Consider the following 19,250-nt stretch of genomic DNA (forward strand, 5'->3'; position numbering starts at 1 on the left):
AGATATAAAACGTATTTAAATCAACATAAAACAGATATAAATTTGGAACCTTCAATACAAACATCATTAAATCGATGTAAAATAGATATAAATGTATTCAAATTGATGTAAAATAGAGATGCCATGATTGAAATCAACATAAAATAGATATTGATCTGAAATGGACACGTGATGATTCAAATTGACCCAAGATAGATGTGCAATGGTTTAAATTGACCCAAGATAGACGTGCAATGGTTTAAATTGACCTAAGATAGATATGCAATGATTTAAATTGGCCTAAGATAGACATGCAATGGTTTGAATTGACCTTAGATATGCGATAGTTCAAATCTATATAAAACAGATAGGATGATCTAGCTAAATGTAAAATAGATAAACGATGCATGTAAAATAGATAAACGATGCATTTAAATAGATAAACAATGCATTTAAATAGCTAAACAGTGTATTTAAACGGGTATGAAACGCATTCAAATAGGTATAAAATGCATTTAAATAGGTATCAAATGCATTTAAATTGGTATAAAATGCATTTAAATAGGTATAAAATGCATTTAAATAGGTATAAAATGCATTTAAATAGGTATAAAATGCATTTAAATAGGTATAAAATACATTTAAATAGGTATAAAATACATTTAAATAGGTATAAAATGCATTTACACAGGTACAAAAAACGCATTTAAATGAATACAGAAGACACACAGATGTACTTAAATCACCTGAGACAGATAACGAACGCCCTTAAATCATCTAAAGCAGACACAAAAGGCACTCAAAAAGCCATATTCACCTACACAGCTCCCCCATAACCGACATTGTTCCCCCCTGTCTCTCCGGCTGCAGACCCCGCCGTGATTTCCCCCCAAGACCCCACCCTGCTGATCGGCTCCTCGCTGGTCGCCACGTGCACGGTCAGCCCGGACTTTCCGCTGAAAGCCGAGGACCTGTACTGGACCCTGAACGGGCGGCGCCTTCCCGCCGCCTCCTACGCCGCCCTGGGGCCCTCCACGCTCAGCGTGGCCCTCGCCCGCCTCAACGGCTCCAGGCAGCAGTCGGGGGACAACCTGGTGTGTCACAGCAGAGACGGCGGCATCTTGGCCGGCTCCTGCCTTTACGTTGGACGTACGTCGGCGGCGCGGTCGCGTCCCCCCCCAGCCGGGCTCCCCGAGATGCCCCCCCCTTGGTTCTCGCCAAAGCTGCTCCTCTTGGAGCTCCCCGGGCCGGGAGAGGGCTGTTTTTGGCAAAAAAAAAAAACAACAACCACCCCCCGCGCTTGTCCGAATCAATAATCGTAAGATTTTTATCTCCGGGGCTATTTTTAAAATGAAAGGGCGAGATTGCTGACGCCCCGGGAGAATCGGAACGGGGGAATGCGGCTCTTGGAGGTTGTTTTTTTGGGTCGCTACGTCCCGGGGAACACAGAGGCTTAGATGGGAATGCGGGCTCGGGTTTTGGGTTGCTGTGGCTGAAAAAAAAAACGAGCTCTGGAACTTCTTGGTTTGTTTTTTTCTGTCTCCCAGTACCCCCCGGAAAAAACCGGTCAACATCACTTGCTGGTCCAAAAACATGAAGGACCTGACCTGCAAGTGGGCGCCGGGGACAGAAGGAGAGACCTTCTTGCACACCAATTACACCCTCAAGTACAAGCTCAGGTGGGTGTTCACCTTAATTCCGGTTGTTGTTAAAAAGGCCGGCACGGGATTTAATGGGAAACAGGAATGTGGTGCCCCGGGCCTCCCGGTTGGCCCTGTTGGGGGTGGTGCTGGTCTGAGGAGCTTTTTGGGTCTCACGGTGCTGGGCAGGAGGAGGAGGAGGAGGAGGAGGGTGAGAAGCTGCCGTGGCCCTGGTTGAGGTGGCATCGCTGGGTGAGCCGTGGGGGCTGGTAACACAACTCCAGCAGTGTGGAATGGCAGATAAACGGGCCGTGGGAGCGGCTCCTCCGGGGACGGGTGAGCGCCCACAGCTCCCAGCGGTGCCGGTGCCGGTGCTCACGCCCTGCCCGCAGGTGGTACGGCCGGGACAACACCTGCCAGGAATATCACACGGCCGGGCCCTACTCCTGCCGCATCCCCAAGGACCTGGCCCTCTTCACGCCCTACGAGATCTGGGTGGAGGCCTCCAACCCTGCTGGGGGTGGCCGTGTCCGACGTCGTTCATGCTGGACATCCTCAACGTGGTGTGAGCCACCGACGGGCGTGTCACCGTGTCACCGTGTCACCGGTGACCCCGCGGGGAGCGGGAGGGGAGCGGGGGATGGGGCGGAAGGGGTGGGTGGGGTGGGCAGCAGGAAATGGGCGATATGTGAGCAGAATTGCTCCTAATCGAATTAGGCTGTTTTGCTCTCCGAGTGGGTTTTACATCTGCGGCTCCTTAACCCTCGCTGGCCCCCGCGGCGCTGCCCTGTCCCCGCAGTCACCACGGACCCGCCGTCGGACGTGCACGTCAGCCGCGTGGGGGACCTGGAGGACCAGCTGAGCGTGCGCTGGAGCTCCCCGCCGGCCCTCAAGGATTTCCTCTTCCAAGCCAAGTACCAGATCCAGTACCGGGTGGAGGACAGCTCGGAGTGGAAGGTGGGTCGGCGTCGCCGGCGCGGGATCGCCGAACCCCGCGTGGGTGCTCCCGTGATCTCCTCCCTCCCCAGGTGGTGGATGACGTGGGCAACCAGACGTCCTGCCGCCTGGCCGGCCTGCGCCCCGGCACCGTCTACTTCGTCCAGGTGCGCTGTAATCCCTTCGGCATCTACGGCTCCAAGAAGGCCGGGATCTGGAGCGACTGGAGCAATCCCACCGCCGCCTCCACCCCGCGCAGCGGTGAGTGCTGCCAGCGCCTCTCAGGGGGTGCTGACGGTGCTGTGCTCCCCCCACCGGGACGTCTGAGGGGGCCCTTCCCCGCTCCATGCCCAGCACCTGGATTTCTTGCAAAGGAGCCAATTTGGAGCGTGGCTTTCCCAGCCGGGAGCCAAAACCAGCTCGGTTTGCTCTCACCCCTTGTTACTCACAAGGGGGAGGTTGAGGCACTTCTTCCCCCCCGTGGCACTTGACCCCCTTGTCCCCACGCTGACCCCCTTGTCCCCACACTGACCCCCTTGTCCCCGCACTGACCCCCTGGTCCCCGCACTGACCCCCTGATCCCCGCACTGACACCCCTGATCCCGCACTGACCCCCTTGTCCCCACAGAGCGAGGGGCGGGGGGCTGCGACCCCAAAGGTGGGGAGCAGAACACGACGCTGCGGCGGGAGCTGAAGCAGTTCTTCGGGTGGGTGAAGAAACACGCCTACGGCTGCTCCAACCTCGGCATCAAGCTCTACGACCAGTGGCGCGTGTGGCTGCAGAAATCGCACAAAACACGCAACCAGGTAGGTAAGGAGCCTTTTCGCACTTTCTTCCCCCCGGCTGGGTGGGGACGGGGGGGGGGTGGTGGGTGGGATGTGGGGTGACCCCCCCTCCAACCACCCCAGGGATGCTGGGGGGTGACGCCGACCCCGGGGCGACGCGGGGCTCTGCTCCTCTCCGCAGGTTCTTCCCGGCGATAAGTTGTAGCCCGCGGGGGACCGAGCGCCGGCAGGATGGGACGGGGCGCCCGGCGCCCACCCGGGACCACCCGCGCCCGCCCCGGCCCCGCCGTGGGGGAGCAGGGAGGCGGCTGGGGCGCAGCATGGCCCTGCAGCCCCGGGGCTGGGCTGGGTGAGGTTGGGGGGCCGGGCTGGCCCAGCCCCGGAGCCTCTCACGTGCTGCTGGCCCCGGACCGCGGCCCCCCGTGCCCCGCGGCAGCGAGGGGACCCCCCAGCCTTGCCCAGCCAGGGGGGACACGGGGACTTTGCTCCTCAACCGCCAGCCAGGGCAGCCTCTGGGATGAAAGGGGCAGCGGGGGCTTCCCGGGTGACCCCCAGCCTCGCCGCAGTGCCCCCCCTGGAAAGTGATTTTGGCCATTTTCTCCCCGGGGATCCGCGTGCGGGTGCACGGGGAGGGCTCCATCCTCGGGGAGCCACGCGGGCTGATTGGAGGCTGCTGGGGTTTGCCCAGTGCCTGCTCCAATTTTGATTCAAACCAGCCTTATTTGGTTCCATTTCAGTCATTAGGAACAGATTTAAGCTTAATGCCAATAAACCTCTGAAACCCACCGGGGTCTGCGTCAGCGGAGCGGCAGCGCTGCGCGGGGACGGGGATGCAGCGGGCAGCCAAATGGGGCCCGTGGCCCTTGTCACCCCATCCCGGGGCTCCCAGGGGACCGAGCCGAGCTGGAAGGGGTGGCACTGTGGCAAGGGGGGGCCATATGACCCCTTCAGATCACACCACTCAGCCCAGCTCCACGGGGACAGGTTTATTTTGGATGATCACAGAAAAGGCGTTTGTGGAGCACCGAAACCGCCGTGGGGTTGGGGGCACAGCTGATCCCCAGGATGTGGTTTGGAGGGGGGGGGCTGCTGCCCCTGGGCCTCCAGCGGGCAGCACAGGCAGTGCCCACCTCGATGGGAGTCAAAGCAAGACAGCCCGTTGGCACTGCAGGTCGTGGTTCTCCTTTGGCACAGCCCCGTGGAGGGGAACCAGCCCCGTGCAGACCCCTCTGCTGAGGGATACTCAGGATTTAGGGGCACCCCACTTCTCCCAGGAGGGGGTTTCTCTACCCTTTCCAGCCCGTGCTCAAGAAAAGGGGTTGAGAAGATGATGCCCACCTTGCCAAGGTGCCTGGGCGGCTGCACCGGGAGCGGGTGGGGGGCGAGCGGGGCCCCCGTTCCACCAGCCGGCCCCTCCAGCCGTTCCCACGGGGACACCCATCACTCAGCTTCTTCCGAATCGTACTTGAGGTCCTGGAGAATTTCGCTGATTGCCTCAATGGTTTTAATTAGCCTACGAGAGCGGATGGAAACTATAAATAAAGCCCATATGGAGCGTATTATGTGGGCCGCCCTCGCCTTCCCCGCGCTGTTTATGAAACACTCAGCCCGGGGAGGCCGAGGGGACGCGGCCACGCAGCACCGCCAGACCCCGAAGGCACCATCTGGGCCCCCCTGGGCCACGGGGAGGGAGGGGAAACGCAGGGAAGGGGCTCCCGGGCTGGACTCCACGATCCGCGTGGGTCCCTTCCAACGGGTCCCTTCCAACTCAGGACATGGCGTGGTTCCGTGGGAATGGGGGGATGTTGCCACCCCGGAATGGGGGGGAGAAGGGGGATGGCAGCAGGGCTCCTGGGCTGGGGGGGGGGGGGGCTGCTGCCACCCCAGAATGAACGGGGAGAGCAGTGGGGCCACCACCTACTTGTGCTTGAGCTCCTGCACCTCCTGCTGATGGACGTCCACCTCGGGCTGGTCCTGTGCCTGCTGCCGGGCCAGCTGGAGCTGCGCCGTCTGCGGGAGGGACACCGTGGGAGCCCAGAGACCAGAAACACCCCCCAAACAAGCCCCAGGGACCCCCCCCCCCCCAGCCCGGCACCCACCAGCTGCAGCTTCTCCTGCTCCCGTTCCTGGAGCCGGGCCAGGTGCTGGGCCAGGTCAGGGCGGCCCAGCTCGTCCCGCAGGCGCCCGGCGATGCCCAGCACCTCCCGGGAGATGCCGCTGAAGGCCACGGTGACCTCGTGCACCAGCTGCCGGTACCGCGGGAAGTCATAGTGGGGGGCACTGCTCAGGTACGCCTGGTGGCCCCTGTGGACAGGTGAGGGGGGTGGAAAGCCACTGTCACCACACCCGGGGGCCACCGGGATGGCAGCACCCCGAGATCCTCGTTCTGCCAAAGCTCCTTTTGCCACCCGCCACGGGCAGCACCGGGGGGGTTCTCCTTCTTCTCCTGCCTTCCTTCTCCTCCTGCCTGGATTTGGCAGCTCCCCCATGACCAGGCGGCCTCACCCCTCGCACGGGAAAAAGTTGGAAACTGCTTTTATTTTGGAGGGAGTGTTGTTGGGTTTTTTTTTTTTTTTATCCCTTTCACTCGTGAAGCCCATCATCCCCTGCTGGATGCTAAAACAAGATTCAGGTGTCCAGCACAGCGTCCTGCTGCCAGCTGGAGCTCATCAGCCGCCCCGACCGCCGGGTCCCAGAGGGATGCAAGATAATCAGGATGGGGGATTTAGTTCGTTTTGCCGGGGATTCAGTGCCTTGCTGGGGATCCCCTGCCCTGGGAGGTGCCCCGTGTGCCCCCACGTGCCCGTCCCCGCGGCGGTGCCGGAACTCACTCCTCGAAGAGCCGGTAGGTTTCGACCCTCTCGCCCTGGAGCACCTGCAGCCGCTGCAGCAGAGCCTGCACGGCCTCGCCCGTCTGCGGGACACAAGGGGACGGTGGCAGCTGGGGACATCATGGCACCGGTGACCCGGTAAGGGGCTCTGGGCAGAGCCGGCACTGCCCGGGGGTCTCACCCCAGTGCTGGGGTAAGACAGAACCCCCCCCCCCGCCCAGTGCCCGTCCTGGGGGGACTCAGGTGGATTCCGGCCGCGGTTCTTGAGCTCAGCCCAGCACCGGGAACCCCCCATCCCACTGCTCACACACCGGGAATCCCCAGCCTTGTGCACACAACACAAACGGGCATCGGGACCCCCCACCACCCCCCTGCCCATGCACCGGGACCCCTCAGACACGTGTCCACAATACAACCGGGCACTGGGACCCCCATTCCACTCGTGCAGGGACGGGCTCGGTCCAGGGACCCCCCCCCCCCGCTGCTGCCTGTGCCCCAGGAGACCCCCTTCTACCTATGCCCGGTCCGGCACCGAGACCCCCCCATCGCTGCACTCACGCACTGGGACCACCCCGTCCCGGACTGGACCGGCTCCGGGACCCCCCATCCCGGTGCCCACGCAGCGGGAGCCCCCCGGCCACGCGCACACCCCACGGACGGGCACCGGGACCACCCCGTCCACTCGTGCACGGACCGGACCGGCACCAGGACCCCCCCATCCCTCTGCCCACGCACCGGGACACCCACCAATGTGCACAGAACGCGGAGGGGCACCGGGACCCCCCATCCCGCTCCTCGCGAACCGGGAGCGCCCCGCCCGTTCCTAAACAACGCAGACGGGCACCGGGACCCCCCATCCACAGCCCGGCCCCATCCCGTGACCCCCCCAACCCACACGTTCACTGCACGGTTCCCAGAGCCCCCCTCGCCCCCTCCCCGTGCCCCGGGGGCCGCTCCCCGCCCGCTCCCGGTGCCGCTCACCATGGCCCGGTGGCGGCTGATCGGCGCAGGCCCGGGGACCGCGGGGCGGAGCGCGGCTCCGCCGCCACCTGCAGGCACCGGCCGGCAGCGCCCGTGCCCTCCCCGGTCCCTCCCCGGTGCCCGCTGCCCCCTCCCCGGTGCCCCGTGCCCGGTCCGGTCTGTGCGCATGCAGCCGGCGGGGGTCCCGCTGCCCGTCTGTGTTGTGTGCGGGGGGTTCCCGGTGGGTGGGAAGGGGGTTCTAGTGGGGTCCCGGTCCCGGTGCAGCCGGTGGATGGGGGGTCCCGGTGCTCGTCTGTGCGCTGTGCACACGGCCAGGGTTCCCGGTGGGTGGGCAAAGGTGTGTAGGCAAGGCCCAAGTCCTTGGACGGGGTGTCCCGGTGCTGCTCCGTGAACCAGGGGCTCCTGGTGTGTGGCCAGTGGAGTGGGGAGAGCCTGGGACTGAGCTGGACATGGGGACAGGGGTGGGTCCCAGTGCCCATCTGTGCTGTGTGCACATGGTGAGGGGGCCCAGTGGGCAAGCAGAGTGGTTTTTTGGGGTCCCGGTGCCAGTCTGGACCTTGCAATAGTGACTGGGGTGTCCTGGTGCTGCTCTGTGGACCAGGGGCTCCTGGTGTGTGGCCAGTGGAGTGGGGAGAGCCTGGGACCGAGCTGGACACAGGGACAGGGGTGGGTCCCAGTGCCCATCTGTGCTGTGTGCACATGGGGAGGGGGCCCAGTGGGCAAGCAGAGTGGTTTTTTTGGGGTCCCGGTGCCAGTCTGGACCTTGCACTAGTGACTGGGGTGTCCCAGTGCTGGTCCAGTCCACGACCACAGGCACCACCCGGCACCGCTGCCACTCCATCCCTCCCTGCTCTGCTCCCCTCCCTCTCCTTTATTCAAACCCACACAACTTCGGGTAAAAAACCACCAGAACACAGGGCTGAGCACTGCAACACTTTATTGGCCAGCACAGGCAGGGCCCGTGGCTCTACTTGACCTTCTTCTTGGGGCGCAGGTTGTTGGTGTGCCCACACTTCTTCTTGCGGCAGTTGACGGCGCGGGGGTGCAGGCGGGCGTAGCACCTGGGGGGGGGACACAGGTCAGGACAGCCCCGTGTCCCCGAGGAGGGGGACAGGGAGTGGAGGGGGCTGTGGGAAGGGGAGAGGGACACGCAGGGGGCCGTACTTGCGGCAGATCATCTTGTCGCAGTTGTACTTCTGGGCGAGCTGGCGCAGGGAGGGCTCGATGATTCCGCCCCGCAGGCGCAGCACCAGGTGAAGGGTGGACTCTGGAAGGAGAGATCGGTGTCACGGCGGGGTCAGGGAGCACCTGGCACCCCGAAAACATCCCCCCCCCCCCCCCTCCAAACACCCCCCAAGGGTCCAGGGAGCACCTTTCTGGATGTTGTAGTCGGCGAGGGTGCGGCCGTCCTCCAGCTGCTTCCCCGCGAAGATCAGACGCTGCTGGTCGGGGGGGATCCCTGTGGGGGAGAATCACCGTGGTGGGGGTACTGGGGGACCCCCACGGGGCTGCCCCGCTGCTCCCTGGCCCTGCCAGTACCTTCCTTGTCCTGGATTTTGGCTTTCACGTTCTCGATGGTGTCATTGGGCTCCACCTCGAGGGTGATGGTTTTGCCCGTCAGGGTTTTCACGAAGATCTGCATCTTGGCACCGTTTTTGTCTGCAGGAGCGGCGGCTGCGTCACCCCCTGGGTGGGCCTGGGGGTCCCGGTGTCCCCGTGCCCACCCCCAGTAAGGACTGACCCCTCAAACCCCCATTCCCAGTCCCTGAACCCCCATTCCCGAGCCTCTGGTCCCCCACCCCGGGATCCAACCACACCTGGGATTCAGCCCCTATCCAGGGATCCACTTCCCCCCTCGCGGAATCTGGGGCCCATCCCGGGATCCAGCCCGATCCCGGGATCCAGGGTCCCTTCCTCGGGATCCAACCCCATCCCGGGATCCAGTCCCCCTCCTCCGGGGCCCAGCTCCCCTCCCTCCAGATCCAGTCCACTCCCCGGGCTCTAATACCCCCAAATCCCAAGATCCGGTCCCTTCCCCGAGATCCAGCCCGCCCCTCCCGGGAGCCGGGGCCCAACCTGTGATCCAGTCCGACCCTCCCGGGCCCCACCCCGGGATCCCGTTCCCCCGTCCCGGGACTCGGGGCCCATCCCGGGATCCCGCTCTCCCCTCCCGGGACCCATCCGGGGATCCCGATCCCGTTCCCCCCTCCCGGGACCTGGGGCCCATCCCGGGATCCCTTTCCCCGCGCCAGGCCCCGCGCGCACCCGCGGCCTCGCTGCAAAGCGAAAGGGGAGGCGGGACCGGAACCCGCCGGTGCGTCACTTCCGGCGGTGACACCGGAACCGCCCCCGGCCACCGGGACCGCCCCGTCACTGCCGGGGTGACACCGGGACCGCCCCGTCACTGCCGGGGTGACACCGGGACCGCCCCCGGGACCGCCCCGTCACTGCCGGGGTGACAGCGGGAGTGCCTGTCCCGGTACCGCCGGTCCCACTTGACCCCGGGACCAGCCCCACGGACCCCGGACCGGCCTCATACCGACCCCACGACCACAGCCTCGGACCGGCCCCAAACCAGCCCGGGATTGGGCTGACACCGACCACAAGGCCCAGGGACTGGTCCCATGGACCCCAGGCTGGCCCCACACTGACCCCGTGGCCACGGGGCCCATCCCAAGGCCTGCCCCAAACCAACCCCACGGCCACAGGACTGGCCCCAAACCAGCCCCATGGTGCCAGGACTGTGGCCGCAGTGACCCCATGGACCTCAGCCTGGCCCCAAACCGGCCCCATGACAACAGGATCGGCCCCACACTGACCCTGCAGCCCCAGGAGCAGCCCCAAACCCCAGGGCTCCAGCCCCCCACTCTCCCCTCAGCCCCTCACAGGCCATGAAGATCCCAGGCCCAAGGTCCACCACACCAAGACACTGGTGGAAATGAAGAAGGACCTGCACAACATCTTCCTGGGAGGGAACAGATGCAAGTCCACTCGTGTGGTGCCCAGTAGCACCATGTGAGGGGCTGAGCTGTGAGAGCCAAAGGGAAACCCCGCTCTGGCTCTTCCTACGGGTGTGAAACACAGCACGAGTCCATCAGCAGCACGGACAGACCCCCGGGAGAGCTGGAGCGATGGTGGGAACGCATTCCTTAAGAAAAGAAACCAACCAGCTGTGCCCCAAAACAGCTTTTCCTGCACCAAAATCTACGTGGCTGGCGGGGTTTGGCCGCTCTCCTGAGGGCAGAAACGAGGAAGGACAAGAGGCGTTTCCAACCCAGGATTTACTGATTCCCCCTGAAGCGAGTGGTGGGTTTACACCTCAGTGGCAGTTTAGAGGAGGAAGGGCAGCACCTTCTTCCTCCCTCAGCTTCTCTCCCAGCCTTCGCTTCCCTCTTCCCAGAAAAAAAAAAAAAAGGCAACACACAAATATAAATATACAGGATAGAAAGTTCTCTGGGGGGCAGGACCCGACTCCTCCTAGTCCAGGCCGTTGGCCGTGTCCTCGTCTGTGAGACTCTGTCCGTTCACGGCCGGCACGTCGTACTGGCCTTGGGATAAATCCTCAAAATCCTGGCTCGTGGTGGGAGAGATGACATCAGGGCTGGTGTCACAGGACTCCGTGCTCTGCTCAGAGGTAGCGATGGTGGTCGTGGTGCTTTTGGGGACGGGGTCGAAATCGTCGTCGTCTTCCAGGATGGGAGATTCGTGGATGTCTGGAAGGGAAGAGACAGGCATTAGTTCTGTGACACCAGTGGTGAGAGATACCCCAGGGGAGCAATCCCCTAATTCTGCATGAGGTAGGAATCAATCAAAAACACACCAGCACGTAAATCACTAACTTCTTGCAACTGCATTTAATAGAACCAAGGAGTTTTCCAGACTTTTAGAGTGGCAGCCATGGGCCAGCACATGGATGCCTCATTGGTTTCTCCCCATTCCCAAGAGACACCTCATGTGTTCTTTGGAATAGGGAGGAAAACTGAGCACAGAGTGCCAGGACAAGGGGGAATGGCTTCCCACTGCCAGAGGGCAGGGATAGATGGGATATTGGGAAAGAATTCCACCCTGTGAGGGTGGGGAGGCCCTGGCACAGGTTGGGCAGAGAAGCTGTGGCTGCCCCTGGATCCCTGGAAGTGTCCAAGGCCAGGTTGGAACAACCTGGGATAGTGGAAGGTGGCACTGGATGGGCTTTAAGGTCCCTCCCAACCCAAACCATTCCATGACTCTATGAATCCAAACATCAGGAATCACTCACTGCTGAAAGCCTCGGGGTACTGCTTCGCCAGCTTCCCTTTGAGTGTCCTGGGGAGGAGAGATTGAGCTGAGTCCGTGGGGAGCTGAGGGATCTGGGGCTGAGCTGCCCCACCAGCTCCCTCCACTCTCCAGCATTTATAGACAATCCCAGGGGGTTCCTCAGGGCTCCCTCCCCGATCATCCCCATTCCCCTCTCCCTCCACACCACCTCTGAGTGGTTTTGTGACCACCCCAGGGAGCACAGACCATCCTGGCTAGACCAGAATCACAGAATCCCAAAGCTCCAGCCTCCGCAGCTCCTCTCCACGTGTTTTCCCCTCTCCAACAAATTCCACTCCCAGCATCCCCCCAAACTCTGACTGGTGCCCTGCTTTAACACCCCCACACCCCACCCAGCCCCACTGTGCCGTGTCCCTGCCCCTTCCCGCCCCGTTCCCCACCGGATCCTTCGGAAGATGCTGTCCAGGTCCTTCTTCATCTCCACCAGGGTCCTGGTGTGGTGCAGGAACCGCTCGTTCATCTGCTGCATCCTCACACTCGACAGGTTGTTGAAGTTGAGCAGCATCTCGTTGGTCTTCTCGAACCGATCCAACCTGTAGGGGGGTTGGGGAGGGGAAGCACACGGAGCTCGGCAAAGACCCCCAAACCCTCTCCCGGGGGAGGCTCCCGGTGCCGGGCTCCCCCCACCCCGGGCTGGTCCCGCCCCCCCGGGCACTCACATGTTTTTCTGGGCCAGGATGATGGCATTCACGTCCTCGGCGTTCACCATGCCCAGCACCCGCCCGCAGAACACCTGCGAGGCCGTGGGCTCCATCGTGGCCTGCGGGATCGCGGGGGGCGGCTCAGCCGGGGGGGGGGGCGGGAGACCCCCGCGACCCCCCGGTAACGGAGACACACCCCCCATCCCCTCCACATCCGCGATACCGGGGCCCCCTCCGCCCCGCCATGCAACCAGCACCGGAGTTACCGCCCTGCCCGCTCCCGGGGCGGCCCCGCACGCCGGTACCAGGGGGTACCGGGGGGTACCGGGGGGTACCGGGGGATCCCCGCCCACCCGCCGCCCCCCCGCGCCCGGTAGCGCCGCCGCTCCCGCGGCTCCCCCGGGGACACGCGGGGCTGTGCCTCTCCCGGAGCCCACCCCGCGCACCTGGGGGGGCCCGTCCCGCCGCTCTCACATGACGGGGCAGCGGCACCGGGGGCGGCACCGGCGGCCGCTCCGCGCCGCTTCCGGGTGCGGCGGCCGCGGCGTCACGTGGGGGCGCGACCTCGCGGCGTCACCGCGAAGGGACGGAAGTGCCGGACAGCGACGGGGGGGGGGGGGAGAAGGGGGGTCGGGCCCCCCACGGGCATCACGGGGCCGCGCCAGTACCGGTGGCGGGACTGATGGGACCGGCGGAGACCCCCGCCCCGCGCCGCCGGGGGCGCGGCGGCCGCGCGTGTAGCGGCCCCTTTAAGGCGGCGCCGGGCCGCGCTGACGGGCGTGCTCCCCGCCCAATGGCGTCACGCGGTGGGCGGTGCCGGGCCAATGGGAGAGGAGGGGCGGGGCCCGGCGGACGCGGGTTCGCGGGCCAGGTGAGAGCGGGCGGGGGGCGCGCGCCGCGGTCACGTGGGGGCGGGCGGGGGGCGCGCGGGGGGCGCGGGAGTCCCGGGACCGGGACGGGGACCGGGGCCGCGACCCCCCCGATCCCGCCGGGCCCACCAAACCCACCGGGCCCATCCCTCCCACCGCCGGGCCCGATCCCTTCCCCGGCGCGCCGCGCACTCCTGTGCCCCCCTTGGCGCAGCCCCTGCTCCCGGTGGGTCCCGGCGCTCCCCGTGTCCCCCCGGTAAGAGCGAGGCCCCACCGACCCCCGTCCCCTCTCCCCGCTCCAGCTTGCTCCGCCGCCATGGCGTCCAGCGGGGAAGAACCGGGGAGCGGCTGCCCGGACCGGGTGGGCACCGGCACCGAACCGGCACCGGCGGCTGAGGCGTCTCCGCTGGACACGGCGGAGGATTTCGAGGTGCTGGAAGAGGAGGAGGAGGAGGAGGAGGAGGAGGATGACCTGAGCGAGCTGCCCCCGCTGGAGGACGTGGCCCGGCCGCCGGCCCCGCCGCGGGAGGATGCGCAGCCCCCCGAGCGGGGCGGGGGGGACGCGCCCGGGGACCCCCAGGAGTGGCTCGATGTTTTGGGTGAGAGCCCCGGGGGCGGGAGGGCGCTTGGTTCTGAGGCCTCGGGGGTTTCCCCGGTGCTCCCGGTGCCGTGAAGGCCGGCCAGGAGGAGCCAGGGCAGGGTGGGGGGGGTTCGGGCTTTTCCCTCCCCACCGTGTCCTTCTCCGTGCCCAGGGAGCGGCTTGCTCAAGAAGAAGACGCTGGTGCCGGGCCAGGGGGTGGACACCCGTCCCCGAAAGGGCCAGGACGTGACAATCCGCCTGAAGGCCACGCTGGAGGATGGCACCGTGGTGGAGGAGGACCCTGCCCTCACCTTCACACTGGGGGACTGCGATGTCCTGCAGGTCAGGGCTGGGAGGGAGCTCGTCTGGCTTTATCACTGCTGTGTTTACACCCTGTGGGGCAGGATGTCACCTCAGGGGGGGTCAGTGATGTCCTGTTTTGCTGGCCAAAGTGGCCTCTTTGCCCTTGCCTCGTGCTCCTCTCCCTGATGTTGGCCAAGTTAGTGGGGCTTGGAGCAACCTGGTCTAGTGGAAGGTGGATGGGCTTTAGGGGGGTGGAACTGGATGGGCTTTAAGGTCTCTTCCAACCCAGACCATTCCATGATTCCATGTTGTTCCCTGCAGGCTCTGGACCTGTGTGTGCAGCTCCTGGAAATGGGGGAGACGGCTTTGATCGTGTCGGACGCCAAGTACTGCTACGGCGCTCAGGGCAGGTGAGCAGGGAGGGCACGGGGTGGAGCAGAGTGGTCCCAAACAGGCCTGTGGGAGCTGCCTCTGCTCTCCTGGTGACAGCCCAGCTGGCAAACCTCAGCTTCCACAGGCAGGGACACCCGGCTCACTTGCCATGAAGAAAGATCTTCATCATTCCCTGCCCCTGGGAAGCTTCCCTGGCTCTGGTTTCTGAGCCGCGGCGCTAAATCTGCGTGGCCCAGCGCCTGGTGGGGCTGACAGAGGCGACAGTGGTGCCGTGGCTTTGTGCCTGTCTCCGTGCAGGAGCCCTGACATCCCACCCAACGCGTCCCTCACGCTGGAGGTGGAGCTGCTGGAGGCTCGGGACGCTCCGGACCTGGAGCTGCTCAGCGGGAAGGAGAAGGTCGAGCTGGCCAACCGCAAACGGGAGCGGGGCAACTACTTCTACCAGCAGGCAGATTACGTGCTGGCCATCAACTCCTACGACATCGCCCTCAGGATCATCGGCTCCAACTCCAAAGGTACCTGTTTCCTCCCCCAGTGAGGACCCCCCGGGCTCCTGTCCTGCCCTAACCTGGCTCCGGGGTCTTGGCAGTGGATTTCAGCCCGGATGAGGAGGCCGAGCTGCTGGACGTGAAGGTGAAATGTCTCAACAACCTGGCGGCCTCGCAGCTGAAATTGGACCATTACAAGGCGGCTCTCAAGTCCTGTAACCTCGTGCTGGAGCACCAGCCAGAGAACATCAAGGCTCTCTTCCGAAAGGGAAAGGTGAGGCTGGGGTCCCTTGTCCGTGGCGTGACAGGGGACCGAGGGACAGAGCTCAGTAAGGGGAGAGAGGGATGGGTTTCAACCAAGGGACAAAGGGACAGATCTCAGCCAGGGGACAGAGGGACAAACCTCAGGCAGGGGATCAAGGGACAGATCTCAGCCAGGGGACAGAGGGACAAACCTCAGGCAGGGGATCAAGGGACAGAACTCAGCCAGGGAACAGAGGGCCAGATCTCAGCCAGGGGACAGATCTCAGCCAGGGGACAGATCTCATCCAGGGGACAGAGGGACATCTCAGCCATCCTGCTCAACCCATGTCTTGCTCTCCAGGTCCTGGCTCAGCAGGGTGAATACAGGGAGGCCATTCCCATCTTGAAGGCGGCGTTGAAGCTGGAGCCTTCAAACAAGGTAGGCTGCAGGTGTGTGCTGCCCATAATCCCACTGAGCTGGGAGTCTGTGGGGTGCTCCTCTCTCGTCTGTGTCCCTACAAACCTCAGTGTCCCTCGTGGAAGGCTGAAGCCCCCCATAGCTGTTCCCAGCTCCATGAAGGTGGCTGGGAATAGCCCCAGAGTCTGGGGGACGATGCCCCATGAGGTGCAACATCCAAGCGTGGCTGGGCTGGCAGGTCCTTTATCTCCATGTTGCAAGATTCCCTCACTGACCTTTGCTCCTGGCACTGGCAGGATGCCCTGCCAACCCATCCCTGCTCCAGCTATCAGCTGTGGATGGTCCTGGCTGCTCCAGCTCTTCTGGGTGGCTCTGGCAGCTCATGCCACTGCTACGGGAAGTGGGGCAGAGCTGAGTCCCCACAAACTCGCTCAGCAGCCCCGGGTGTGATTCACTGGGTGGTGGGAGCAGCCAGACCTGGGTCCAGCGCCCGGGCAGGGCGAGCTCTGGGTCAGGAATTTCCTGTCGGTTAATGATCAGCTGCAGGACTGGAGCCTTGGGAGGAATCAAAAAAACAGTGCCAGGAAGTGGCTCCCAGCAGGAGCGAGCCTGGGGAGAGACAGGGAGGTGCTGCCTGCTTGGAGTCGGCTCTCCAGGCGGGCTTGGGTCCGTTGTTGTGTCCATCCCTTTTCTGGGAATTCCACCAGACCATCAGGATTTGTGTCGTGATCCAGTGCCTGAAGGTGAGGGGGGCACAAGCAGCACCCACGGGTGTGATCTGAGAGCACCCACAGAAGGGCGAGCAGGATCCCAAACCCTTCACTTCCCAGCAAGGCCAGGGTGGAGAGGGAGCAGCACCGGGAGCCATTCCCTGTACATCTCCAGCACGTCACTGGGCAGGGCAGCTGCTCACCAGCCTGTTCCGATGGAGCTTTTAATTGGAGAGGGCTGGAAAATCCAAATGCCCGGCAGTGACGTTGCCGGTGAAACCACAAGTACAGCAAATTACTGGGCTCTTGGGCTGCTGCCGGGGCTCCGGGGAAGTGGTGGGGCCTCTCCAGTCTCAGCCCTGGTGACTCACAGGCCACGGCTACCGGTGCTGAAAACACTCCAGAAATGCTGGGCTCCACCTGCCTCCCGTGAGGAAACAGGTTCTCTGAGGCTGTCACACCTTCCGGGCGTCACAGGCATCCCTTCTCCCCCGCCCCTTGGAAAATGCACGCTCTGGGGAGCAGGGTGGGATGCTGATGTTCGTCCTGCACTGATGTGCCAGCCCCGGGGAGCTCCGAGCAGGAGCTTCCCGTCCTCCAGACGTCCAAATTCTCGTGTGGGAGGCAGCATTTCCCAGCGTGGCACGGCCTGGGGAACCCCCAGCAGAGGGCACAGCACGGCCGTGCCACCGAGACGTCCTTCCTGCCACCCTGCCCTTCCTGCCACCCTCAGTGCTCGGCTCCCTGGCACTTCCTGTGGCTTTTCTGGGAGCCCCACACAGGACTCGGAGCCTTCTCCTGCCCCAGCTGGGCAGGTACAGACTGGCTCTGGGTCTTGCTGCAATCCCACTTCAGACCAGGCTGAGTTTAAGCCCACTTTGCCAGCCTGCTTTCCAGACACAAGTGGGAGAGCTTGGGCACGTCTGTCCTCAAGGCAGACACTTTCCTGTCTCGATTAAAGGATAAAAGTCCATTTCCCGATGTCTGGCATCAGCCCTGGGCTCTGCTCCTTGCTGCCAGGGAACAGAGTGGCCAAAAAGGACAGAGGGGCACTCAGACCCACAGGGTGGCCCATGCCAGCCTGGGTGTCCCTTGGTGCTGGGAAGTGGGGCAGGATGAGGCCGTCACCCCCTCGGCTGTTTCTGAGCTCTTCCATGAAGTCCCTGTACGTCTCAGGCGTGGTGGGAGCTGCTGTTTGGTGACACCACAGGCAGGGATGGTGCAGGGCTGGTAACACCTCGCTCTCCTCCCCAGACCATCCACGCTGAGCTCTCCAAGCTGGTGAAGAAACACGCGGACCAGAGGAACGTGGAGACCGAGATGTACAGGAAGATGCTCGGGAATCCCAGCGCCTCCGGCACCCCCAGGAAGTGCAAAGACAAGCTGCCCTGGGTAAGGGCTGGTGCTGGGATCCCGGGGGGATTGGGGATCCGCAGGGGATGTGTCATTGTCCCCCAGGCCCTGGGGTGGGGGGTGACACAGCGCTGCTCCCTGGCTGCGGGTGCGACCCACGTGGGTGGGCTGTGTCCGGGCAGCGATCCCGCTGGGAACGGGGGGCCGTGCTCCGGGAGCCATGCCAGGAAAACACTGATAACAGGCTGTGCTGGCTCCGTCCGCCGGATCCCGGTGGTGCCAGCTGGAGGGTCCGGACTTTGCTCCCAGCTGCTGCGCTCGGGAGCCTGAGCTGTCAGCTGGGCAGCCGGCGGCACACGCTGTCCCCGCGGACGCTCCGGCCACGTGCCGGCGCAGCGCTTGCCTTTTTGGGACGCCCCCGTCTGGGATGCCGGGAGCCGGGGATAGGCAAGGGTGGCACATCCCCTCACCTCCCCGGCTCCCTCCTCCGCAGTCCATCCCCTGGAAGTGGCTCTTCGGCGCGACGGCCATCGCGCTGGGCGGCGTGGCCTTGTCCGTGGTCATCGCGGCGAGGAACTGAGGGCGGCGCCGGGGCGGCCCCTGGGCACGGGACCAGCGCCGGGCCTGTGCCATTCTCTCTCTCTGCCGAGGGGCTCCCCCACCCCTTCCCGTGGACTGGCAGCTGCAGGAACACGGATGCTTTCTCTGCCGGAGGTGCCGGGTCTCCCTCCCGACATTCCCCGTATCCCTCCCGGCGCAGGCGGGTGCAGCTGCAGGGATGGAGCCGCGGGCAGAGCGGAGACCCCCAGGCACCCTCCCGGCAATCAGGGGCTCAGCCCCCCGGCCCCAAGCGTGTCGGGGGGAGTGGGAGCTCCCACACAGCGGTACGGTCGTGGCCATCCCCATCCCGGGGGTTCCTGTCCCCCCTCAGCTGGGGGAGGCACGTGGAAGGAAGCTGGGCCCAGCTGTGGGAAGGGAAGGGAAGCCATGTGGATGTGCCCAGGGGCAGGTGCAGCGACGTTCCCTGTGTCCTGGGGGACTCAGCCCTCCCAGAGGCTCCCACTCCCCTCCCCAGCACACCCCCAGAGCGTGCAATGTCCAAAGGAAGCCAAAGAAACCCGTGGCGGGAGGGATGGCAGGAGGGGAGCGTCGGAGACCCCCTGTCCAGGCTGTCTCCTGTGGGTCCAAGCTTTTGGGAGTCCCCCTCTGCCCTGCTGCTGCCTCAGCTCTGCTCGCAGGGGGGTTTGTAGCACTGTCCTCCCACCCCGAACTGACTGTGAACTTCCCAAATAAAGGACAATTCCTTCATGTCCAGGCCTTTTTATTGCCACCCAGACATTCATCCTTGCTGTCCCCCCTCTTGCCACACACACTCGTGGCTGCAGTGGGGGCCAGGAGTGGCTCTGTTTCATTTGGGGGGGCAAATTTTTATGGCCCCCACACAGCTGTAAGGCAGGAGGGAGCAGCTCCCATGGCTGGGGATGCCTGGCCCTGGAGAGGCCTGGAGAGCACAGAGCTCTGCCTGGGGGTCCTGCTGGGTGGCGGGGGGGAACCAGGGGACCACGGGTCCAGCTCGGGTGGGGGGCACATGGAGCCCACGGGCTGGGCCTGGGGGGGATGCCCAGGGAGAGGTGTGGGACCCCAAATCCTGCTCTGGGGGGAGCTGCAGGGTGTTCCCAGGGGGGTTCATACCCCGGTGGGGGCTCATGTCAGGGGTCGGGGGGTTCATACCCCGGGGGTCTCATGCCGGGGGTTCCCTCCCCGCGCTCCCCCAGCGCGCCAGAC

At 64.2% G+C, this 19,250-nt stretch overlaps 5 protein-coding genes and 2 long non-coding RNA genes across 8 annotated transcripts; 3 read left to right on the forward strand and 4 right to left on the reverse strand.

The window, feature by feature from the left end:
- On the reverse strand, positions 1 to 476 carry LOC116798999. The gene is made up of 2 exons (XR_004360972.1): positions 311 to 476; positions 1 to 248 (listed from the first exon to the last, which is right to left on the reverse strand). It is a non-coding gene; the product is annotated as an uncharacterized LOC116798999 (long non-coding RNA).
- A 366-nt stretch (positions 477 to 842) lies between these two features.
- On the forward strand, positions 843 to 3,578 carry CRLF1 (cytokine receptor like factor 1; the record flags this gene model as incomplete). Its single annotated transcript, XM_032711715.1, is given in 8 exon segments — positions 843 to 1,132; positions 1,527 to 1,658; positions 2,012 to 2,129; positions 2,131 to 2,182; positions 2,419 to 2,576; positions 2,648 to 2,816; positions 3,184 to 3,362; positions 3,523 to 3,578. Coding segments are annotated over 8 exon segments (1,122 nt in total), but the record flags the coding sequence as incomplete, so codon positions are not given.
- Positions 3,579 to 4,312: 734 nt separating this feature from the next.
- On the reverse strand, positions 4,313 to 7,442 carry REX1BD (required for excision 1-B domain containing). Its single transcript, XM_032711712.1, has 5 exons — positions 7,154 to 7,442; positions 6,173 to 6,255; positions 5,441 to 5,645; positions 5,263 to 5,351; positions 4,313 to 4,854 (listed from the first exon to the last, which is right to left on the reverse strand). The coding sequence occupies exons 1-5, from the start codon at positions 7,319 to 7,321 to the stop codon at positions 4,782 to 4,784; spliced, it is 618 nt and encodes a 205-aa protein (XP_032567603.1). The 5' UTR covers positions 7,322 to 7,442; the 3' UTR covers positions 4,313 to 4,781.
- Positions 6,194 to 10,552, forward strand: LOC116798998. The gene is made up of 2 exons (XR_004360971.1): positions 6,194 to 6,310; positions 10,032 to 10,552. It is a non-coding gene; the product is annotated as an uncharacterized LOC116798998 (long non-coding RNA).
- Positions 8,074 to 9,517, reverse strand: UBA52 (ubiquitin A-52 residue ribosomal protein fusion product 1). The gene is made up of 5 exons (XM_032711714.1): positions 9,419 to 9,517; positions 8,693 to 8,812; positions 8,526 to 8,612; positions 8,318 to 8,420; positions 8,074 to 8,214 (listed from the first exon to the last, which is right to left on the reverse strand). The coding sequence occupies exons 2-5, from the start codon at positions 8,793 to 8,795 to the stop codon at positions 8,121 to 8,123; spliced, it is 387 nt and encodes a 128-aa protein (XP_032567605.1). The 5' UTR covers positions 8,796 to 8,812; positions 9,419 to 9,517; the 3' UTR covers positions 8,074 to 8,120.
- KXD1 (KxDL motif containing 1) lies at positions 10,417 to 12,656 on the reverse strand. Its single transcript, XM_032711713.1, has 5 exons — positions 12,555 to 12,656; positions 12,127 to 12,227; positions 11,848 to 12,000; positions 11,409 to 11,455; positions 10,417 to 10,866 (listed from the first exon to the last, which is right to left on the reverse strand). Exons 2-5 carry the CDS (start codon positions 12,219 to 12,221, stop codon positions 10,631 to 10,633), a joined length of 531 nt encoding a protein of 176 aa, XP_032567604.1. The 5' UTR covers positions 12,222 to 12,227; positions 12,555 to 12,656; the 3' UTR covers positions 10,417 to 10,630.
- Positions 10,573 to 18,775, forward strand: FKBP8 (FKBP prolyl isomerase 8). 2 transcript variants are annotated; one of them, XM_032711709.1, is made up of 9 exons: positions 10,573 to 10,950; positions 13,280 to 13,576; positions 13,730 to 13,899; positions 14,182 to 14,270; positions 14,551 to 14,768; positions 14,843 to 15,015; positions 15,346 to 15,423; positions 17,367 to 17,504; positions 17,959 to 18,775. In XM_032711709.1, the coding sequence occupies exons 2-9, from the start codon at positions 13,294 to 13,296 to the stop codon at positions 18,043 to 18,045; spliced, it is 1,236 nt and encodes a 411-aa protein (XP_032567600.1). In that variant the 5' UTR covers positions 10,573 to 10,950; positions 13,280 to 13,293; the 3' UTR covers positions 18,046 to 18,775. The 2 variants fall into 2 exon arrangements, with proteins under 2 accessions (XP_032567600.1, XP_032567599.1); XM_032711708.1 differs by lacking the exon at positions 10,573 to 10,950 and adding an exon at positions 12,930 to 12,979.
- Positions 18,776 to 19,250: the final 475 nt, after the last annotated feature.

This window comes from Chiroxiphia lanceolata, chromosome 27 (assembly GCF_009829145.1).
Source record: "Chiroxiphia lanceolata isolate bChiLan1 chromosome 27, bChiLan1.pri, whole genome shotgun sequence".
In the NCBI taxonomy this organism is placed as follows: domain Eukaryota; kingdom Metazoa; phylum Chordata; class Aves; order Passeriformes; family Pipridae; genus Chiroxiphia; species Chiroxiphia lanceolata.